A 23,167-nucleotide genomic window follows, 5' to 3' on the forward strand; every position below is an offset into this window, starting at 1 on the left:
CACTCCTTTCCAAAAGAGTGATTTTGTTATCCATTGTAATGCAGCAGTGAACAGCTTCGGCGATATAGTATCGCCTTAACGTACCCCTTCTCAAATGTGTATGGTAAGGGTGCGGTGGAAAAAATGTATGTTGATGGTGCGTCAATCGTATCAATTAGCTAATGTCGTCACATACGACGCGTCCACACCTTTATCAACAAATACTGACAGTACTGGATACGTTTCAACGCTGTCGAAGGTTTTCTCATAGTTTACGAAGGTTAGAATAAGGGACAGAGGATATTCCCGGCAAACATTTATGCTCCTTAACACGGTTGTACATGCCTCCAAAACCCCGACGAAATCTAGCTTGTTCTTGAGGTTCTGCTCCGTCATTCTATGCGCCCAGGGATCTTGGTGAATACTCTGTACAAGATGCTCAGGAAGCATATCGAACAGCAGTTCCGAGCGTCCTTTCCATCACTTTTCTTATACATAAGAACGGGCCGCGAGTTCATCCACTGATTTTGGATCGTTTCCTTCTCAAGATAGGATGCCCTCACCTACAATTACACGCAGTGGATTGCCAGGTGCTTATAGTCTGCTTATATAAAGTTAAGTAAGGGAGCTGTGCAAGATTTTGTGCTCTTGCTACGAAAGAGATAATCTGTGACGGGACTTCGCCAGTGGAAATAGTCGGGGTTGATACAGCAGTTGACGAACGGAAATGTTCGAGTAGAACTTCTTCGTGATGATTTCCATCTCACGAGAAGAAGAAGTGGGAATCCCGTCTCGACTCAGCAAGGCTGTAAGTAGAATATTATAATCGAGGAGGTTACGACACTTTTTCAGACTCGCCCTTCTTTGTTCTGCTTCCAGAATCTTCTTCTGTCTGTATTTCGAAAGATCCTTCTGCAACGCTTTTCTCCAGCTAATGTTTTTTGCTACTTACCGTTTAAAGTGCGATGCATTCGGATCAAACTTCATAGTCCTTCTTCTTTCCAAAAGTTTCGTGATAGTCTTCGAAGTTCGATCTAAGATTGTCCTACGCGGGTTCGAGACGCGTTCAGCACAGGCTCGCGGTCTTCTGAGCATCATCAGTCCACGTTTGGGTCTTCCTCGATGTGCCAGTCACGTTGGGACAAGGAGTCCTCGAATACGCAATCGTTGTAGACAACTTCCTTTCTCCTTCGTTGCCGATAGCAAATGTTCTTTTCCATCATGTGGCTAAATCGTATTTTCGCACAAAGGAGATGATGATCAGAACCACTAAAGAAGGATGGTACTACCGAGACGGCACGTAGACTCCACCCCCGCTTTGTGAGTAGGTAGTTGAAAAGAGAATTCCTATAGAAGAGGCGAAGGGCGGACAACAGCTCAGCGAGACGATTGCCACTTTCGTTTCGAACTCTTGGTCCAAATTTTCCGATCATGTATTCCTCTTCTGTAGCCTTGTCTAGTTTTGCATTGAAGTCTCCGACTACGAATTTGTAGAAGGACTTCTCACTGCGGATCATGTTCTGCTGTTCCTCGTAAAACGCGTCCCATTCGGAATCATCAGCTGCTGCTGAGTAGCAGTTTTTTTTTGCGCAGAGAACGGAGGTGAGGAATGGCCAAGCGAGTTTACAGGATGTGAGAATCGATAAGGTGGGTGACAGACGGGTGCACAACAAAACCAAAGGAGTCTTCTCTCCACGAATGACGAATGTAGCGTTATTCATCTGTCGTGCGTCGCTCCTTCTGCACTTGGTCTCCTGCAGAGCATCACGTGAGATTTGATCTGTGCAACTCCGAGAAGGGCATACAGGTGGCGTCTGTGAACACTGTTCTGGCGTTGTAAGCACAACGTCTGACACAGTTTCTATGGCTACTCGCGCGTGTGTCGCCTTGGTCCAGACTCAAGACGTCCTGACCAAGCTGAAACTTGATCGTCTCGGACGCCATACCGTCCGATGTCTGAGATGGCAAGGCTTGGTGTGTACGGTACTGAGGCAGCGTATGATGGAGAGGCAAGGAGACTTTTCCCTAAACTGAGCACCCTGCAATGGCGAGCTTAGCTTTCACCACATGTCGTTGCTCAACCTATACGGATCAGGGGGCCACCCTGCGAATTTTTCTAAGACAAGACGGTGGTGAATCTTAGCAAAGACCGACTTTAAGCTAAACTTCCGATTCCGCAAATGTCAAAGGTGTCGACCTCCTTCTTAGATTGGGAGACTTTGCCAAAAGAAGTACCTCTGTGTACATCGCAGCTCGAATCCCAGATTCACCTCCACGACACTATTAGGCGGCAACCCGTTGTGGAGGAAGTTCATTTTTTTGGGACTAAGCAACTTTAATGTTTAATGCAAGAGAGATCTCACTTGAAAATTTCGACATTTCAATTTCAACTAGTCACGCATTCAGAAGACTTTAGATTATTCTCCAGAATAAATCGTTTGCGAAAACCACGAGGCCATATAGTAAATAGAATTTGCCAGTGAAAAAAAATCACAAAAAAATCACGAAATCACGAATTTCTCGACTCAGGAGAGTGAAAGGCTTGGTTGGCCTCAGATGAAATTGAGCAAGAGACCAATCTGAGACCCTCTGAGACTATGCAGAGCTTTGCAAATGTTTAACCTGTTTTCTAGTCCAGAATTAAAACAGCACCAAGAACCGTAAAATAGGACAATGGTTACGCTTTTGCTATTTGTTCTTATTAGCAAAAATGAACATTGGTATCAACACTGACTCATCTTTTCATGCAAATTGGAGGTTTGTCAAAAAAAATCTTGGATTATTTTCTAATTGCTGAAAATTAGGGACCTCACTATTTTGCTAACATAATCATGAAAATCTCATGGTCCTCTGTAGATGCGAATAGGCTCTAGATATATTATTGATCGTAACTATTGCAGGCATTTCTATCTAATAAATTCACACCTCCTTTCAATGACAAATAATTCGCATCCTCAACCTACATTGTGTTGCCCCCAATTTGAAGTTTGCACGTCGGCAATAGACTGGAACACATGCGTACAGGGTGTATGTGCCGGAGACGTTCCCGGTAATAGGAGTCATCTCGTTGTTTTCTTCAATCAACCTGCAGTTCCTCCTCCGATTTTAAAAGTTAGGAGCTGTTCGTGGTACGTGAGTGTGAAACTCAGCGCGAGATAAATGACGTAGACTTTCCATGATGATTGATTTTGTTGACAGCAGTAACTTTTGGAATCTCTTCTCAGAAATACCACTGTAATTCGCCGCTTCGGATTCGTATTTATATTTACTGCGCGTAAGTATGCTATCACTCATATATGTTTATTCGGAAATAAGACTTCCTCTTTGCATGAGCAAGGCAAAAGGGATTCATCTGAATGTAAACAACTCCATCAGATTACACACCTTGATATAGTAACGAATCGTTCCATGCCGGCTTTCGAGTGAACATGGAAGGGTACTTTGCGGCAAATCGAATGCAAACGGGAATTGGTGCAATCCTCTTGCCAAAATCGGAATAACCTCGGATTCATCGGTTTTGTCTGAAATATGTCGTTAATAGATTTTGTTTGTGAGCTCTTGAAATCTTTTAAAAGGCAAACAAATAAAATCCGAATAAAAATAGTGACTGGAGTTAATTGTTTTTGGACTCCAAAGGAGAAAACTTTCGATATTTAAATTATTTATAATGATCAAAAGTTTCAAACTTCAGTTTCGATTTGATTACCAGCAACTCCAGACCATTATTTGTAAAATTGTCCGATTTCCAAAAATTCCCAGCAAGTCGATGAAAATTAGGTTTTTTTGTGGGAGAATTTTGAAGGAAGTCCTGTGTACATCATTTTCTGCTGTTCTACGACGCTGCGGAGGGATCATTCTTCGGAACTCTTAACTGGTATTTTGATGAGTTAGGGCTTTGGTGCTGCCTTTGGATGGTGCAGGATTGCAGGTGCTTGTCATTTATCACATAATCTCTTTCCACTTCCGATAACGACATTTTTAAAACAAATTATCGCTTTCGCGAAGATGAACGTTCGGATCACTCGGTCTTTGGTCGCAATCCTGATCCGATGAGCAAAGCGGGCTGATGCCATGTTGATCAAAAGTCTGGTATCAGTGAAATAAAGTCTACATTTCTTGAGCATATTCTTGTTGAATGAAGTGAATTTTTGCGCTCAACAAAACTCTGCGCTTCAGACAGTAGTACTTTACAGTAGCTAACGCCTTCTGCAATTTTGTCTTGTTCCATTTTCATTTGTCTGTGTTTCTGCGCTACATTTGTGGCAGATCTATTATTTCTACGTGGAAAAACCAGTAGTGTTGATAAGACCTTTAAATGCACAGAAACATTCGAAAAACAAAGACGTAAGTGGAGGTGTCTGCTAAAAAGGGGAAAATCAACCTCGAGAAGAAGAAAAAGGACGGATCTGCAGCATGAAAACGCTGAGTTTGACCAACATTGCCGGGGTCAACGAGAATCCTTTCTTTATTGTGCTTGTGCATCAAAAAGAGCATATTTCTACGAACACACTAACCTTTTCCCCAGATGAGCATTTTCTCATCCAGGACATATTGGTCGTCCTTTATTGTTCTCCTTTCCCCAGACTTCACCACTTTCAACGTAGCGTGAACCTTCCCACGAAGCAATACTCGGATTCCTGAAATTTTTCAAAGCCATATCGAATCCAATCTGAGGTCGCCGCTTCTCGTCAACGGCGGCAATGATTGGAAACATGAATAGCGGCGAAAATGAACCATTTGTAGCGTGCGCTTATTGTTGCGCTCTGAGAGCGCTTCGCCTCGAAAAATTACATAGCAGAAAAGAAAGAAGGAACAAACCCTTTATTTTTATATTTTCTGTGTTTTCCAGAAGCACGGTGCCAGTGATTTTCTCACCAGCATAGTAAATTTCTTTCGGAAGACGAATATCGAAACTTGAAATGTAGTCCATTGGAGGGAAGGGTCTCAGGGGAACCCTTCACAAGCCTATGTTGCCTGCAACTAAGTACACATTCGAAACATGATGCTTTGCTGGCCGAATATGACGTTAAACAAACAAAGACGAGGTGCTTTTCTAGAAAATTGGTTGATCGATATTGAAAATAATTCCTTATACAGACATGAACTTGAATGTTAGCGAAGAGATTTCCTATCAAGTGAGCGGACACACATTTGAGCACAAAATCTCTATGTTTGTTCAAAAATATGCAGCAAATTCAAAAAAAAAAGAAAACAGAAGCCATAGTAGTGTTGAACGATTAGCGAAGACTCATCGAATTAATTGTAAAATTTAGACAAAAACAACGTGCATCTTTGAAGCGACACTTTTCCAGATACTACTTTTCCAGGAAAGAATTGCGGAGAAAAATAGTAGTTCTCCATAGCTATAGCTAGTGTCGTTATCTCCACAAAATTTTTTCGATTTTAAGCGACCATTTTTTATATTTATTTATATTTTGTTTTTTTTATTTCGTATATATTTTTATTTATAGGCTATATATATATATATATATATATATATATAAAATTTGTTTGCACATTCAAGAATCCAACGACTTCCCATCATCACCAAAGACATAAACTCTAAGGTATCAAAAATCGAATGACAAATGCAATAAAATAATTATTCGAGAAATGTCAACAAATTGGTGATTTCCTGAGGCAGCAACTCTCACACTAGACTTATAAGAGTAGTGAGCTGTAGTCGAGTGAATTCTCAACTGAACACGCTGAAATTTTCCGCATAAGCTGTAGGGGCAGAACTGGTTCAGTGGAGTAGATGTGTGAGGCAGCAGAAAAGGATCGAATTTATTAGCTACAACGATTGAAAAGGGATTGGTTTGGTTAGAGTAGAGTCATTCATCTGCCATATGTAGTAGGTTAAGAGCTAAGGATTCAGTTACACACAAGTTATGAGTAACGTTCGCGAAGCGCTCGCTATGCATTGGTCAGTTTCATAAGTAATGCGATACTTTCCACCTACTCAATTTTTAATGACTAGACATTCCCTTTGCGAAGAAAAATGCAATTAAAATTTAGATCAGCTGGAAAAAACGGATTATTTGACCAGTTCATAAATAAATACTTTGATTCGGTCTCATTCCACTTTAGTTAGTTTGCATTTTATTTTGAGCTTGTCAGTGACCAAGCAAGGATTTTTTTTTTCGCTCAGTTGCCTGAATTCTTTGTGATTGTGTCTTCTAGAATGTAGTTCGCTTACAGTTTGGGCCATTAGATCTTTTATTTTCTACTCAACAATCTATTGTCATTGCCTCAAATTCAATGGGGCAAATCTTTGAATGCAGTAAGCACACTCCTTTTGGCACAGGCTGATTAAAGAGTAGAGGAAATTGAGTCTTTCTCACGGCACAATTTTCATCTCCAAAGGAACCGGAATAAACGGAAAGTAAGATAATTTCAATAAGGAGAGAAAACAAAATCAGCTCAAACTTAGGCAAAGCTCATGTATTCTTCTCTATCATGTGATGAGCTATAATCCAGCACAGCATAGAGCACGGACGAGATGAAACAGCAACAACTTGCAAATGACGAGGTTGTTACAGAATCCGTGAATATATATAATATATATATATATATATATATTCCTTGGTAGGATATCTTCTATTCAAAAATTTTCAAACATAATGGATGAAGGCTCTTCACCGCCCCTAATTAAAAAATGACTCAACAAATCGGCCCGATTTGAAACGAACGGTGAGGAAACACCTAATTTCGATGATTAGGAAGAACTTTGACTTTAAGAATAGCATTCTATTTCGTTTGTGTGTTTCACTGTATTAAATGTAAAGGGAATAAACAGTTGGAAAAGGTGAGGAAAAGTGCATTTTAAGTGATGAATTAATAACAAATAATCATGCTATATAATGACAAGCATTCAATCCGTGTGTGTATGTGCGTTTGTCTGAGTGTCACGAAAACACTCCACAATAATGGAATAGTTTGTATCAGCAGGAACCGAACGAACGCCACCCACCTGACAGGCGAGCATACTTCCACTGAGGCATTGCCAATAGCTGTATGAAAGGATATGAAACACTTGATGATGCAAGCTAATGAGAGCAATTTTTTGATGTTTTCAAAAGTGGAGTACCTTCCTCTTGCAGAACTAAAAAACCCGAAAATCTGCAATTTTTGAATCTTATCTAGCAAATATCATTCATGACGACTTTTTTTTCGCAAGATTTACCCACGGAACACACCACTTTTTCCAGAGAAGATATGTCGTGATGTTCAAGAGCTCATCCTAAACATGACAAAAAAATTAAGTGTTAAAGTTTGTTATGCGTTTGTTTTATCTTTATCAACATTTGTACAAACAGCCGGTTTCGTTGCTGATTTTTCTATGTAGATTACTTTTGCTAGTTTTTTAAGATATGTTTTTGTTCTTTTTTGTTAAGAACTACAAACTTTCCACTGCTCCTTTTTTCACATTGTTGTCGAAAAAAATGAGTAGACTGAAAGTACAACAAATCTCCACTTCTACTTTTATTGTCGTGTTTGAAGTGACATCCTTAACATAACAACAAGTTTTTGCCCCGAAACAGAAAGGTCGGAGTGGGACGAGTCTACGACGTGAAGTGATCGTGTTGGCGTGAGGAGGCAGTGAAACTAATTCTACAATGCTGAGGTGGTGCGCCAGCTCCAGAAGGGCCCGCACGCTGGAAAGTAACAAGATGGGTTTACGGATTTTACAGCGTCAGACAGATGCATCAGTGTCAGATGGGAGATGGATATGGTGGCACGGGTCCACACCATCTTCCCGCTTCTTGGGGCTCACATTGGTGCGGCTGCGCCAGAAAGCGATAGAATGTGTGTGGCACGCATCCGACGGCTTCAGTTAGGGATGCTGGGGATAGAAGGTGGTAGAACGCATCCCACGACGTCATAGTGCGCCAACGCAAGAAAGCCGTAAAATAAAGTGAGACGGTTTGTCTGCGTGGCGATTCACCGGAATGTACTCCTTCGTGTGTCCCCTTCTGCCTTACATTACCTTACATACTTTACACTCATCAGGCTTCCCAGATGATTTGTTCAGGAATTATATGCATGCGTACTGAAACCAGATTTAGTAGGAGCTACTTGTTCACGAGGTCTGACAGGTGATTCTCACCCCTTTACGTTATTTGGCAGTATCACACCGCTGTAGATTAACTGTTGGGAAAGAAGTCGAGAAAAGCTTCGATGCTGCGGCGGTAAAGAAGAGAGGAATATTATTTGCCGGAATGAATTTGTCCAAAAGTGAATGAGACGTAGTGAGCCGTTTCATAGCCGCGGTAACTGCATGTGTTGCATTTAATTCCTGTGAATTCCGCTGCACGTTGTCTCAGGCTGGTGACATCTTTCCATCAGGAATTGGAAACAACTATTTGGATAGTAGCTGTAAACAGCTCTTTAGATAGTCGTTAACAGTTAACGTGATTTGGGGTAGAACCTTGATTTTGTCAGTATGCTGATGACATTCACGCCATTTTACATCATTCTTTGTTAATTGCTGGAAAAAGGCCGAGATATCTAATATTCAAGTAATGTTTTCAAGTGGTAGCGGTGCCGAACGAGAATAGGTGTAAAATCAGGTTTGAGTACTATCTAAGTGAAGTACTGCCCATTTTAGGGGAAAAAATTATTAAACCTTTCACACAGGGTTTAAATTTAAAATAAGAGCGAGAAAAAACGTTATTAAGAAAAGAAAAATTCAATTCTGTAGCAAAAATCTGGTCCGGCGTTACCTAGGAGAGCGTTCAGTATGGTAATTAAATGGATCAACATCATTAAGATCAATGAACAACAATTATGCTCTCTGTAGTGATAGTTTATGTGATAGTTTTCAGTAAAACCGGATGTTTGTTCCATGAAGATTGCATTAGCCTAACACTGCCTCAGTGCAGTAGCGCTAAACAACAACTAACAGTGAAATCCGAACGAAAGTCTACCTAGTTTTTTTTGTTGGTGTTTGCTTCAAGAAAACCAATATCTACATCTATATCTATATTTATATCTACACCTATATCTATATCTGGATATATATACACACATATACATAAGTTTTGACAAAACAGCGTTTCTACTAGAAATGTGGAGACAGCGGAAGTTTAATTCTATGTAGGCCATGTGGATGAATGTGAGGACAATCCTCAAAAAATCGAATAATTCTAGGACGAATAATTCGCTGATGAAGCGTTGATAAATATAGTGAATTCGAACTGTTCTCAACGATTAATAAAACATAACATTCAAAAACAAGGAGATCGACTGAGAGTAACTATTGACCAATTAAAAATTAGCAAAGAAAAAAGTTCTGCTCGTGTCCTTGAAATAATGTGAGCAAAAAACCTAATAAACCTAAGTATGTAGCTTTAAAATGAAATGATTACCCAATGATGCAAAGTAGGCGACTTTTTTATCTCCTTTCTATAAAAATCGTAGCACTTTTATACATTTTTGTCTGTTTGTTTTATTTCATTCTTTCTGAGTGCGAAATGATAAGAAATAGAAAAATTAACAACGTAAGGTCCATATTTGGGAATTTAACAGAACTGCGGAGAGAGAAAATCACAAGCGATTCGTAGTAAGGATGCTAAATTTTTTGGACAGAATAATAGAGTTGTGATGAGATGTCAGGTGTCTACCACTATCGAGTAAGGTCTCGGCAATCTCCATAACTTCACCTACGTGGATACTAATGCACTTTTGCACAATGATTGCAGTGGCGTGTATAATAAATTTTGGCCGGCTTTCGGAAGCGCTGTTTTTGGACGGCCGCCGAGCCTAAGGAATCCGGAGAACGAGCAGACCTTCACCAACGACTTGGCCAAACAATCCGATGGTAAGGGAACGCCAACAGTTTCGCGGCAAGCAAGCATCGAATTCCGCCGTGGAAAAAGGCTACCTTGAGTGAGCTACTGCTACGGTATCTAAGAGAATTCACAGCATTTCCCAGATAAAAGTAGATCAATTCAAATCCAATTCACACAGATCTCTTTCCGTGTAACAACGATTCGCAAATGACGCAGCTCGTCCTGAACCAAGCATAGATGCCAAGGATAGTTTTTATATTTTCTCGAACGAGCATTCTTCACGAAAATAGAGGAGTTTCTCTAGAGGATTCTTATCTGTTGAGCAGAATAAAAAAACAGAGAGACATATGGATGACGGTTATCACACCGCTCTGTCCCACCAATCAACAACTAATTTCTTAAATACAAATGTTCCGATTTGTTGAGCCAAAATCTTTCATTTTTCTTGACAAACGCATAGTTACCGCACACTATTGCAACGATAAGTAGATATCGACTAGACCCCTCGAGCGACCATCTCAACATATGGAAAATGACCACAAATTAACAGTAAAGATATAGAAAGCGATCAGTATGAAAAAATTAGTGTGATGATCGACACATGCTCTATTCCTTCCACTCTATTTTTTTCTTCTAAACGGATGTGAATTCTCTATGCAAACTGTAAGTGATTTTCCTCGAAGGCCTCTATTTTGATGAAATTGGTTTTTTCAAGAAAAATAAGGAAATTATTTCTTAAATCAAACGAAAATAACATACTCAAAATTCTACTTCTTTGAGTAGCTTAGTGAAGTGAATATTGATAGCAGCAGGCCCTAATGGTGGAGATTATTCGCGTTCTCTCTTTCAGGAACGATATTTTCATTAGAAGCAGAAATTGCAACGACGTTCATGACATTCAGGTGCAAACTTTTCTTTGGAAGCCTGCTACGATAAGGTTTTTGTGGAATGAGACCTATAAGAGAACGGGAAGAAGAGAAGGAAAAACTTTACGAATTCCACATTTTTAAATAGCTCAAAGTGGATCGAGCCTGAGAAGAACATAGAAGCCGACGTCCACGAGCATAGAATTACGTCTAAGAGGTGAACGAACCCAGCCGCGACAAAGACAAACCACTTTATAATAATTTCGAAGGTGGACAGCAAGTGATGCGGAGACAAATGGGCGCGCTGAGAGGCTCGGACGGACGCCTGACTAACGCCAAGCAGTTCCTCGTAACTGTTTCGGCTGTGCCTTTCGAGGTGAAACACACTGAGCTAGAATCGAGAATGTCAATAGTCCGAAAGGAATGTGTGCGAGTAATTAATGTCTTTTCGCTGAACTCCGCCTACTATTCGAGCACGTACACAGACACTGAGGAGAGCCTGGAGGCAAAAGCACAAGGAAATCGAGTCGCCCTTCGGGACTCGAACATTGCTTCGGCCGCACTCATATTCCCTCAGAAAACAAAGCACGCATAAGATTTGCGAGGCGTGCGTTCCTTAGTGCAATTCGGCAACCACCAAGCCTATTTCTGGGCGGGCGGAGGAAATCGAAGTGCTGGGGCTTGGTAAACGGTTGCTATCTCTCACATGCACATATGTAACTACCACACAAACGATGAAAAGCTTATATAGGGGTCAAATATAAACGTCATGTAAAAATGAAATGCACTACGACTTAAGGATGCGCCTGCGACTTCACTTCAAAACCGTGTAGGTTTATGAGCGAGTATGCACGACAAATGTAATTTGACAAATTGACAAATGTACCTAAGCAATTATTTGTGGAGTCTAATCGATCTACCAAGCCACTGAAATTAAGCTGCCGCAAAAACAGCGATAACAATTTACGAATAAACAAATAAGGGTGGAAGGGTTTTCATGGAAAGAAGACTTTGACTCTTCTGCCAGTTCAGGAGCAAATTGGAGCACTCGGTTGGAGCAAGAGTTCCATGATGCGCAGCTCTACAACTCAAGACATCATTCTCATCTGAAAGTTGTATAAGTTTTTAGAGCTTTATAATTTCTATTCATGAGAGCTAATCGCTGCAGTTCGTTCTGCCCAAAAAAAAACTTTGTACACTAAAATAGGGTTGGGTCGCAACTGAGAGGAATGGTGACGGTAGTTTTCTGGTCTAAACTGCAATTCTTAAACCATTACTTTTTTGTGTTAAGGTACTTCAAGGTTTTCTCTTCTTTCAATTGTTCCCTTTTCATCACAGAGCTCAACACAATTGCTTCCGTGTTCTAATATTCGTTCCTGTGGAGATGAAAGTAGCAGGTACTTAAAGGTACCACGCGAAATGATGTGAAATTCCTTAAGAGTGAGATAATTTCGTTGGAAATTGCAGCTCAAACGCGCCGCACATGTATAGGAGTCTCCATCAGCGTTTTATCTAACCAGAATTATATTTTTTTGTAAAATTCGCTATTTTTGGGTCAATTTTTTCGTCTACTGACACCTGCAATTACATATTCCACAGAGAAATGGAGAAAACTCATCCTTTACGTGGAGAAAAGTACATCCATGATTCTTGTTGTAATTATCTTCAAAGCGGTGTTTTTGAGATCTGAAATATTGGCTGACCACACTTTAATAGAGTGAATGGACTTTTTTGAAAGGTTCCTCAAATTTTACACAACGTAGATATTCTATTTTGCGATTATCTGCCACTTTTAGCAAGGTTCGGTGACCTAGAAAATGCATATTTTTTTGAGTTTTTTGAAAAATATTCGCTTAAATAAAAGATAAATGGATTCCATGAAGAAGCTGTTATGATTCTATAGAATATGTGGAAAGTGCAGTTTGCCTGGATATCCACTAATGTCTAGAATATTCTAAAACAGAATGTGAAGGACAGCAAGCGAACTAAAACAAATACATTTAGAGTCAAGTCGAATTGACGGGAAAAGCGGTAAAAGGTTTCGCTGCAAATTAGTTTCTGCGTATGAGACGCATGTAAATACAAAAAGTGAATAGCAGAATAAAGGTTTCGGCGATTCGAACCTCGGGGTTATCAGGGACCAGAGCAGAGGGAGATCTAGTTGTGACCGCACTGTTGATGGTACGGAGCCGACCAGCGCCTACCAGACCTTTCGATTCCTCGAGGTGGATAATTTAGCTGCAAACTTGTATAGAAGCACCAACTTGAAGCCTCGGATTGACTCGAAAGGCATTGTAACGCTGCAGACACGCTCACAAATCTCAAACGACTACTAATTGATCTTGAATATGTGGGTGCATCCTGAGGGAAATAATGCACTTTATCCTTCATCCATAAGAGAAAAAACGCTCGTTGAAAGCCAAAGGATGAGGATTTGTTTTTCTTTTCGGTTTAGGACCGAGAGCACAATGAGATTGCTTGAAGCATTCTCATTACCAGAATTCGTTTGACTGCACTTATACGTAAGAAGTATGCAGAACTTCTTAGAAAGTCATAAAAGAGGGCAGAAGTCATGGAAATGTTACAATACTACAACGATTGCCGCAGTTCATGTGAAAATAGTACACGGTCAACTGTGGTGTATTTGTTCCAAACAGTTTGAGAATATTGCAGTGTGACGAGGTCACTTCCCGGTCCGAGCTGTCCTTGCTTCAACAAGCATGATATCACATTCTCCAAAGATTGATATCGGAACTGTCTGCGAGGATGAAGACATCTCACACGTCATTGTCTGTAAACTTCTTCAATAAATCGAAAGCGTTGCTGCATCACATAGAGACCGACCAACTCGGAGCATGCTTTTTCTTTATGTCTTTTCTTTATGCTTTTTCCTTCAAAAAACCACTGAGAGGATACATCGGTTAGCCCTTCCGGTGGACTGTATAGGCTAGTCACGAGTTCCTAAACTTCAAACAATTCTGAATTAAAGTGAACGTGTTGGCGTATCTCAAGCGGATTGGTACACGCTGGACAATGTATCCTTTACCTATTAAATACCACAAAAACGTCTATCAATGTAAGAAGTAGACGCCTTCTCATAGGCACACAGACCATGCAGGACGTCGGACGGGCTTTCAGCGAGCAAAATGGTGTCGGACAGCGTTGCTCGTTATGAAGAGTTTCCTTTTTTACTGTATGTACATTCATAGACGGAGACCAGTAGACGCATGGCAATTGTCAGGGGAACAGAGCATCAGCGGTCCGGTCCATATCAGCCTCTAGTCTACTAACGAAAGGGATAGACCGAGAAATATTACAATTCTATCAAATTGCACTGGATTTTCTGCCGCGATGACGATTTCCGGACGCGCCAACATTGAAGCTATGGATGATTCTAAGCTCTCGAATATTCGACGAGTATAGAAATCAAACAAAGGTTATGAGAGAACAATGAATACGATTGATTCCAGAAAAGAGGAATGATTCAACACCGGGCAAACAATTATTCATTCCTGCAGATAAACTCTAGAAAAAGGATAAAGTCTCTGGCGGGTTAGTGAATCCGCTGGGATGCGCTACCACGTTCACTTCAACTCATATTTGTTTGAGATTCACGAACGTGTAACTGGTCTATAAAATGACTTGCAGAGGCTTGCCGATGTGTCAAGTCAGTGTTTTTTTCCCGGACAAGTCTGGTACTAATTTGTCGACCCCGGAGGAATGAAAGGCTTGGTGAGCGCTAAGGCGGATTCGAACTTCCGATCGAGCGTGTAGGCAGCGGGATCTCTTACCGGGTGGCGCTACACCCGCCCCAAGAGCTACACTACAATTTTGGGGTAAGCGTGGCGCAGTCGGTTAGAGCTCTATTGTAGCTACACGGCTGATGGTTCGAAATCGTACTAGTGCAAACCAAGCCTTTTATCCCTCGCTTGTCGACAAATTGGTGCCGGACTTTTCTGAGAGGATAAAAACACTGACTTGGTCATCGGCTGCCCTCTGCAAGTCATTGTATAGGCCAACACGCATTCCAAAAAGAAACCGATTACGAATTCCAGCAAAAAGTGTTGGCGCACCACTGAAGTGGACTGATACAACGGGGACCTTATCTTCTATCCAAATCCTAGCAATTTTGAAAAAAAATGCACTTAAAAGAAACTATCACAGAGCCAAAGAGCTCCTAGTGCACTTGGTGCTACTTTCACTTGTATTAGTAAACAGATCTGACACTCCTAAAAACAGAAAATGCGAGGATTAAGAAGAGAGATTCTCCATTAATATTATGCTTAAGATACGGATCTTGTTTTGCGGACTGACGCAGTAGCAGAGTTATTCTTTCTCAGCTCGACTTCCCGTTTCACTGTAACAAGCGCTAAAGCTAAATATCTTCAAAATAATACGGAAGGAACACCGTGTATAGAAGGCATAAGACAAAAAGTTGACCTCTCGTAAAGTACTGAAAGCTGGAAAGCAAGAGGAACGGAATAAGATGTCGAATATGAAATAAAGACGTAGGCAATTAAGGTTTTTCCTACCATGCGCCCCTGCTTCCTCGAAGTCCCAAGAGTTTCATTTACGAGGCGTCGTCGTGTCGCTAGAATGAATCATTTGAGAGCCAATTCCATAATGATTCGTCGGATATGGATGTTTCGTTTGCACGAGACGGGAGGCCAACGGCGAAGGTGTAGTAGCCTATCGATTCTAATTCAGCCTCACTTCGTATGGAATGTACGTGTTGCCGCTTTTATCCAGGTGCAGAGCAGATTAAAAGCGATGCTTGCGTGATTTTTTACCGTGCAATTTGTTTATTTTCTTATTTGAATACAAACGAAGATGCACTATTAATGAATGCGAGGAAGGACAGAACCATCAAGAATTACCTACTCTATTCTCGAAAATTTAAGTCTTCTAAAAATCACCATAATCAGAATATTGAAAAAATCATAAATTTTGAAGTATTGTTCTAGCTTTGTGCAGCAAATATCGTCCATTTGCTTATCTCTGCGATGGTTTGTCAGGTAATTTCTAGCAGAAGCGAGTCGTGTTAGGAGAAATCATAAAATTATGGTTTAGTGGGAACGGATAGCTATCTGATTCCATGAGCACATTCGAACGTATTAGTGTGGATTAGTAGGATGATCCTCTCACTTCCTATCCGACCACTAATATCCTGTTAACGCGGTAAGCTGCACACTAAATACTAAGTAACGCGAAGTGAGCATTTAGACTTGCACAATTTTTTTTACATAACTAACAGCGTAGTGTAGATAGCATCAGAGTTCTAGCTAATATCGATTCTTCTTTCGCCGGTTCCAGAGCTTCCAGAGTTCCAGAGTTCAGCATCTGACTTTTATAAAATTAAGAATTAAGCGTTCACAAAAAGGCGATTACAAACATTCCGAACTTTTTGCATTCATTGCATTGCAAAGGTGATGGACAGTTCTTCTTTAAGCGCCACATGCGCTTAAATCCAAGTGGCATCGTGGATCATGGTAGAGTCAATAAAAAGTCTTCATCTCTGCAGTCTGAAGAACAAAGAGAATTTTTCTTAGTCACTCTCCTTCAGAAAATCACTGTCTACGCTCGGCAATTCCCTCTGTCCTCAGAGGAATCCTCGTGCATATAATAATTTTTCCACGAGAATCTTCAAAAGCTACTGCACAGCGCCGTGTTTCGAAAACCTCCTTCAATTTTGAAACGTACATTGAATTCCGTGTCTTTGAAGGCAGTGAGTTTTCAGTGATCCAATTAGATTTAACGTTCGTGGATTTTTTTTAAATGTTCGTTTCTACTCTATTTTAGGCCAAACTCAAGAAGTGGTTTTCGATACCAGTGGCAAAAACGTGGAACAACTACTAGAAATCTGAGATCCGGGTACGACAGGAGAGTGCAGAGTTCTTTGTTCACGCGACAAAGCAACTGTTTACAGCATAGGATTGATGAACTAAAACAGCGTCAAATGGACATAATTACTCGCAAAGAGCTGCTTCTTGTCTTGAAGAGAGATGTTTTCTAAGCTACGACATCCGTGTGCTGCTGAAATATCTGACTTCTGGATTTGTAGCGGATGTTCGGCGTTTTTGTTCATGAAATCATGTTTTGAGCCTAGTCTCCTACTGGAGACATCATAAGTTTTCCCAAATTCCGATGCCTTAAGGACCCCAATAAACATTCCGAGGCTTTTGAACCTTTGTTGATATTTTCATTCACATAAAACCAAACAATGTCGGCAAGAGAAATTTTCAGAAACGAAGGGGAAGCGGCTGTCTATGACATGCACCATATCTTTGATGGAATAGAAAGAAAAAAATTTTTGGCCGACGAGATAGCTTTCATTCAATAAGCTCTCGTTTTCTTGCTGGGATTATTTCACGTTCCAGGGGTCAGATCGTGCAATTTTAAATTCGCTTCACTTTTACAACTCATGTACTTCTTGGCTTTCCTACACATAAACGAGCCCTACGTCAACATTCAGAAGCTCGCCGAATATCTACGTGCTCAATTAATTTGCATCAAAAAGTCTTACCATTAGTTTCTCTGAACAAGCAAACGAAAACGAAGTATGTAGGGTACAAGCTGCCTAAGGAGCAAAGGACAAACTGCTTGGCCTTGATCAGTCTCTTTAGAATGCACCACTTCAGAATACTAAGGGCTATGGAACGCCTTCTTGTTTTCACTCTCCCAGACGAGTCTGGCATCAACTATGGATTATTAAATTAATTACGATTAATAATTGATTAATTATTAATTAATTATGGACGTAGAAATAACGAAATGATTGGCTACCGTTGCGTTGTCGCAAACATCAACGGCCAAAGCGCAATGGTGACCTTTTACGACACGTCGTAACTCAAAAGTTGAAAAGAGATAAGACTGATTTTTCTCGTCATTAGTTGCATGTAGTTACTTAACGTGATCAGCGTTTCTCATTAATGTAGCTGTTAATTAATAAATGTATGATTTTTTATGTATAAAACATGTTTGTTGCAATTCCTTATCTTAAGAAAAAGCAGCGAAAAGCGAAATCTGTTCCAATCCATAAAGAACCAAAGTACAGCTGTCACGTTTTCTGGTAAACAAATCTGTTGAGACAAAACAATGCTGTATATTTCAGCTTATCAAATAATTTGTGGTTGAAATGGGAACATAGGAAGGAAAATATTGTACCTTCAGAGGTACATAGCAATGTTGCACTTTTCGTGAAATTTGTTCGATTTTTTTGTATCAACTGCTTTACGCATCACCAAAAACCAATTTAAGCCCGATGAGTTGGGTTTAGCGGTTGCTTCGCTCCAATAACTCCAAAAGTTCAAAAACGAAAGAGGAAATGAAACAGAGATCATCTACTGGAACGAATAAGGACAAAGAGAGGAGCTTGAAGAAAGCAAGAACACTACGTCAGACTATTCTGAAGAGGTTCTCTTAGAAATAATTCCATATTTGAGAAATGAAACATATACGGAATCAGAATGCATATTATGGGAGTTTTTGTACTTTTTGAGGCAAGCTTTCATTAAAACTCCGTCTTGTTCAGTTTTCTGTATCCAGCAAACTCTTAGGTGGACGTCATCGAGGACAACGATATCCTCGCTTTGCCGTTGTCAGTGTTTGACGAACTGCTCACCTCGGATAAAAGGGTAAGCCTAGCTGCCAATCAGTTCGCCAACCGAATTCCATGCAGCACGAAATTCGTTGAAAAATAATCATCAGACCAGCTGTGTGGAAAGAAATTGTGGATGATGAAGGGAAGATGGTGGGTTTTGTTGCGAAAATTGTAAGCGCAGTAAAGTTCGAGGCGATGTAGCAAATATTGGTCTAATTTTCCACGATCAAGAAACATCAATTAATCCTATGGTTTCCTTCAAACTTTTATTCGACAAAAAAATTACACGAATAATTTTCAAATATTTTGAATTTCCAAATCTGTATTAATAATAGGTAGATAAGAAAGCAAACAAAGTAAATAAGTAAGGTTTAATGCGCTTAGCTATGACCATTATTTTGCGACGTTCTCCTTGGCGGAGAAAACTGAACCATAAATATTGCAATTATTTTGATTGAAATTTGTAATACCAATAACAATAAAACCATAGTATTCGGAATTAGTTTTCAAAACTTTAATCAAAATATCTACATTAGCCATAAATTTTGTTCCCTTTTGAACACAAACAACATATATAATTAACGCGAATTTGTGATGAAAAGAAATAGTTTAAAAATTATGGTAGTTGAAGGGATAAATACAATATCCTAATACAGCTTTTTTGCACTGTCATGTATGTATTTGCGAAATAACTAAGGAGTTTGCATTTACGTTCAGAAACAATGCCATTCTGTTGGCTATTGTTTCGCTCAGCCAGAATTATTAGAAAAAGGAGAATTATTGCTTCAAAGAAAATATTTACAAAGCTAATCCACATGAGCATGAGCAAAAGTTCTAAAAAAACTCTTCTACATTTTCTGCGTAAGCTACAGCTTCCGGAAAATATTCTTACGCTGTGCTTACACTAATATACAAATTTTCAAGACATCCCTGCGTATTAGAGGTATCGTTTCCGGTTCGGAAAGAGACAATTGTAAAAAATGCAGGCGGAAATTTCAAAAGCACATGTTAATCGAAAAACGTTTCAAGAAAAACTAAGGAAAGGGGGAATGAGAAATGAGGAATGAATAAACAACTGAAATAAATATAAATAAACCAGAAATAAATATAAACTGAAAAGTGATGAGAAATGAATTATGAATAATGGAAGCAGAATAGTGAGAATTCGAAGTCTCAATAGGTTAAAAATGAGAAATTAACAGGAGGTAAACACGTGAAATGAAGCGTTGCAGAAGAAACATAGCAGAGCTCTCATTTACTGAGCTTTAGATTTTGTGGATAGAGCTGATTATGTCGGGAGATAAGCAGCCTTAATTTCGAACCTATTTGAATACGAGCAAAGCATGACTGACGACCGAGCGATACGTCCGTCGTTAATTCGCACAATTGTCATGGCAACAACATGCTGGCACATGGAAGATCCATCTAACCTGACATCGTTTAGCTGTGAAGACATAATACCGGACGTAGAAAAAGCAAGGACATGATTCCGAATGACGGCTAAATTAGGCGAGCACCATTCCTCCCTCATGGGTATTGGAATGGGAGCGCATCGCAAGGCAGCAGACATGGCAAGACGCGCGTATTCAGCGACCGCCACAAACGAAAGCTGTGGGGGAAGAGGTCAAAAGTCAAAAAAGCCAGATAACCAGCCAGCTATGGCTAATTGTATCATCTGGCGTACATGGAACAAGTCCAAAGCATTTCGACTCTGGATCCAATCATGCTAAGCACTTCGGGCAATCAGAATTCAGACTTATTTTCTACAGATCCGTCTGAAAAGTAAGAAGAAAAACGAGAACAGTTTAAACAAAAGGGAACAGGAGCCGCATGTTCATAAGCATCCGATCGACTTAATAACATGGGATTTCAGGCTGTCTGACTTTCTAACAACAACCTAAAAAAATCGAGCTTTCGAGGTTCACGCCTTCAAAGAGACGAACATTTTGAGCTTCTGATCTTGAGATTAGTGACAATTTTGGGCGACGACGTGCAGAAAAGGGGAATTGTAGAGATGTTTGAAGATAAAAGAGAAGTTGCAAGTATCTTAAGAAAAATAAGTTACGAGTTTTCTTAACGGAGAAACTTCCGCGAATGGAGGAAAAAGTAGGTTAAATGTTACAGTGTAAATTACTAAGACCTCTAAAAATTCCCAAATAAACTTTTCAAAATTGGTTCTCTACTTTTTCAAATTTGGTGTTCACAAGAAAAAAAAATTGAGGCATGGGTTATTTCAAAACCATAGCCAAGACAGATATCAACAAACATCAGTTATCATTATAAATCATAACAATTTTTCTACTTATGATTTACAATGATAAGTGAAGTTTGTTGATATCTAACAAGAAAAAGAAATCAGAGAAAGAAAAATCACTAGGGTAATTTTTTCTGGGAGGTATTTAAAGATCCTTAGTTGGCACGTCGGTTGTTTACAGCAAGTCACAGCCTATGAACCTGAAATGAAGGCGGATATGATTCGCTTATCTTAAGAGGACGTTTTATCAAAGCCGAGCGCTTCATCCTTAAGAGAAGAATTCGAGTACATTATATTAGCTAAATTAAGACAAATTGTAGAGGACAAGAGATGGCAAAGGTAGGTTCCAAAGCATTTCCGCTATGAATAAAAGGAGTCGATACGCGGACTGGAGCAAGTTCTGCACCTGAAAAGAGAGCTGCAAGAACAGTCAAGCACTAGCGCCGCAGTACGAGTAAAATAGTGCGGCGTCTGTTTCTCCGGGATTTTTTGCATCTTTCCGATCGGCATGAAAAGTCGGAGGCGAATTTTGTAACATATTTTCAACGAATTCGAGCCCAACGCGAGCGCACAGAGACTTTAGGAAGAGAGTTCGTGTGGTCGTTCTGCTGTTCAGCTGGATAAGCGACTTTATTAGCTTTGTGCTCTGTCACTAATAATTGAAGGTCTCTCCTCTGTAGCTTCCTTTGTAGGTGATGGAAATTCCTATATAAATGTTCAACCATGTAAGCGCAGTAAGTGCTGGGTCATTGCAGCGTACAGAAGGAAGGTGCAAGCAGAGAAATACCGTACGTTGCGGCTGATGCGTCGAGTTCACACAGCTGAGCACACTTTGGCGCAGAATATATGTGCGCCTTTGCGGAGCGTCGGTAGTAGAGAGGACAGAAATTGTGCTGTTCAAATGAAGATGGGAGAAGAACATAAAAACTTGTATGAGAGGTGAAAAATACATACCAGTTAGGGAGTCCACAATAGAAATTTGGACCAAGAAAAACAATTGTGTCCCTAGTGCCCGGACCATTCAGTAACTAAAGGGTGCATGCCGAATATGGAAACCGCAATTAATCAGGAGTGAAAGGGGTTTGTTCGGACGTCAGGCGTATGCATATAAAAGACTCCACGGTTTCGATTGCACATTAAATTCATTGGACATGAAAAGTAAATAAAGTGCACAAAATTCCATGAATTAGAAACCTTTCCAAAAAAACCCTCACACCAGTGCTACGATCTGGGTTGATTTTTTTTATTTATATACTTCAAATAGCAAATTTATCACGCTACAATTTACAACATCCTTATAAGTAACTTGTCGGACACTTGAATAATATTTGGAGAAAACAAGCATGCAGCCTGTACAATATCAAAGATATTTAATATCTCATTTTCTTGAGGGACCGAACTGTAAGTCTAACCTGGTGCTCACCATTGCTCACTCCAGATTTGGAATCCTGATTACGTCTTCCAAGAAAAAAGGAAGGGAAAACAATGAATAGACAATCAGAATCGTCTATCTCGGAACTAAAAAATGATGTTCTCTCGCAACTTTTTTTCTTCTTCTTAAATCTTTCCGATATTTTTCCGCTTGTTGTAATTTAACAAATAAAAAATTGATATCTCAGGATATACTGGGAGGTTATCTTCAAATTTACTGTTGGACTATAAGGAATAGTTGCCTATATTTGTCATTTTATATTTCACTTCCGTCCGTGCGCTAAACACGCTGAATTTGAGAATAAAAATGAAAATATTTATATGTAGGAGTAACATAAAACTTTATGTGTGCGCGTTATTTTGGTGATGTTCCTGTCGTCAGTCCATTCAAAACGATGACCAACAGAACAAAAAAATCTACAGAACAGGAAAAAATTCTGAAAATTCATTCGCTACATGCAATGCATTGTCCTGGGACTTCCGTAACACTTTTTGTTGTCACGTATGACCACAACTACTACAAATTTGGTTTCTCCTTCAATATTTCCCAGTTCAAAGACAGTGAAGACAAAAGACAGAAGAGGGGCGAAAAATTTCAGTGATATGGAAAATGAGGAGGAATTTGGTTCCCGAACTCGAGTTCTTAGGTTTTTATTTGAATTTATTAAAGCGGACGAAACTGTCTAACCTATTTTTTCTTCAATGAAACCTAACACCATCAATGAATCAGTAATTCGTTCCACCTAACTTCAAGGAAATCCTGAGGGATTCCTGCTAGGACAAACATGGCATTATCTTGCTCCACGAGAAAAACGGTTCATTTTGGACTGTCGCTCTGCTTGGAAAGAAGAGTTGGAGGCAAAAATAAAAACATTACACAACATGTCCAAAACCAGAGTTTGCAGAAATTTCCTACACTAATCGTTCAGAATAGCGGGAAGAGTTCTTGACATGCCGCATGCAGCGGCATCACTACGAAAATGCGGACTGATCACAGATCCGGAAATCGGATTACCGATAGTCTCAGGCGAATCGGTTTTCCTGAGAAGGTTTTCCTTGCTTTTTATATCCGTAGGAGCGGCAATGAAAACGTGTGAAGTGCATTACTAATGGAATTAGTTGATCAAACAACTCTACTGCAGACATGTGCGTGTTGAAATCACTTCACACGCCTTCATTTCACAACCAGTACATGTGTTCAGAATTCCTAAATATTTCTATAAATGTTTCTGTTTCCGCTGGG

The 23,167-nt window shown here is 39.9% G+C and overlaps 2 protein-coding genes across 3 annotated transcripts; one reads left to right on the forward strand and one right to left on the reverse strand.

Annotated features, from left to right (window-relative positions):
• Positions 1–1,076: 1,076 nt before the first annotated feature.
• RB195_017980 (uncharacterized protein) lies at positions 1,077–4,909 on the reverse strand (the record flags this gene model as incomplete). 2 transcript variants are annotated; one of them, XM_064185199.1, is made up of 5 exons in its annotated part: positions 1,077–1,828; positions 1,893–2,004; positions 3,364–3,500; positions 4,494–4,616; positions 4,798–4,909. In XM_064185199.1, the coding sequence occupies 5 exons, from the start codon at positions 4,907–4,909 to the stop codon at positions 1,077–1,079; spliced, it is 1,236 nt and encodes a 411-aa protein (XP_064041080.1). The 2 variants fall into 2 exon arrangements, with proteins under 2 accessions (XP_064041080.1, XP_064041079.1); XM_064185198.1 differs by lacking the exon at positions 1,893–2,004 and having other exon boundaries at positions 1,077–1,793.
• Positions 4,910–10,934: 6,025 nt separating this feature from the next.
• Positions 10,935–11,234, forward strand: RB195_017981 (uncharacterized protein; the record flags this gene model as incomplete). Its single annotated transcript, XM_064185200.1, has 1 exon — positions 10,935–11,234. One exon carries the CDS (start codon positions 10,935–10,937, stop codon positions 11,232–11,234), a length of 300 nt encoding a protein of 99 aa, XP_064041081.1.
• Positions 11,235–23,167: the final 11,933 nt, after the last annotated feature.

The sequence above is a fragment of the Necator americanus genome, chromosome II (genome assembly GCF_031761385.1).
Source record: "Necator americanus strain Aroian chromosome II, whole genome shotgun sequence".
Lineage (NCBI taxonomy): Eukaryota > Metazoa > Nematoda > Chromadorea > Rhabditida > Ancylostomatidae > Necator > Necator americanus.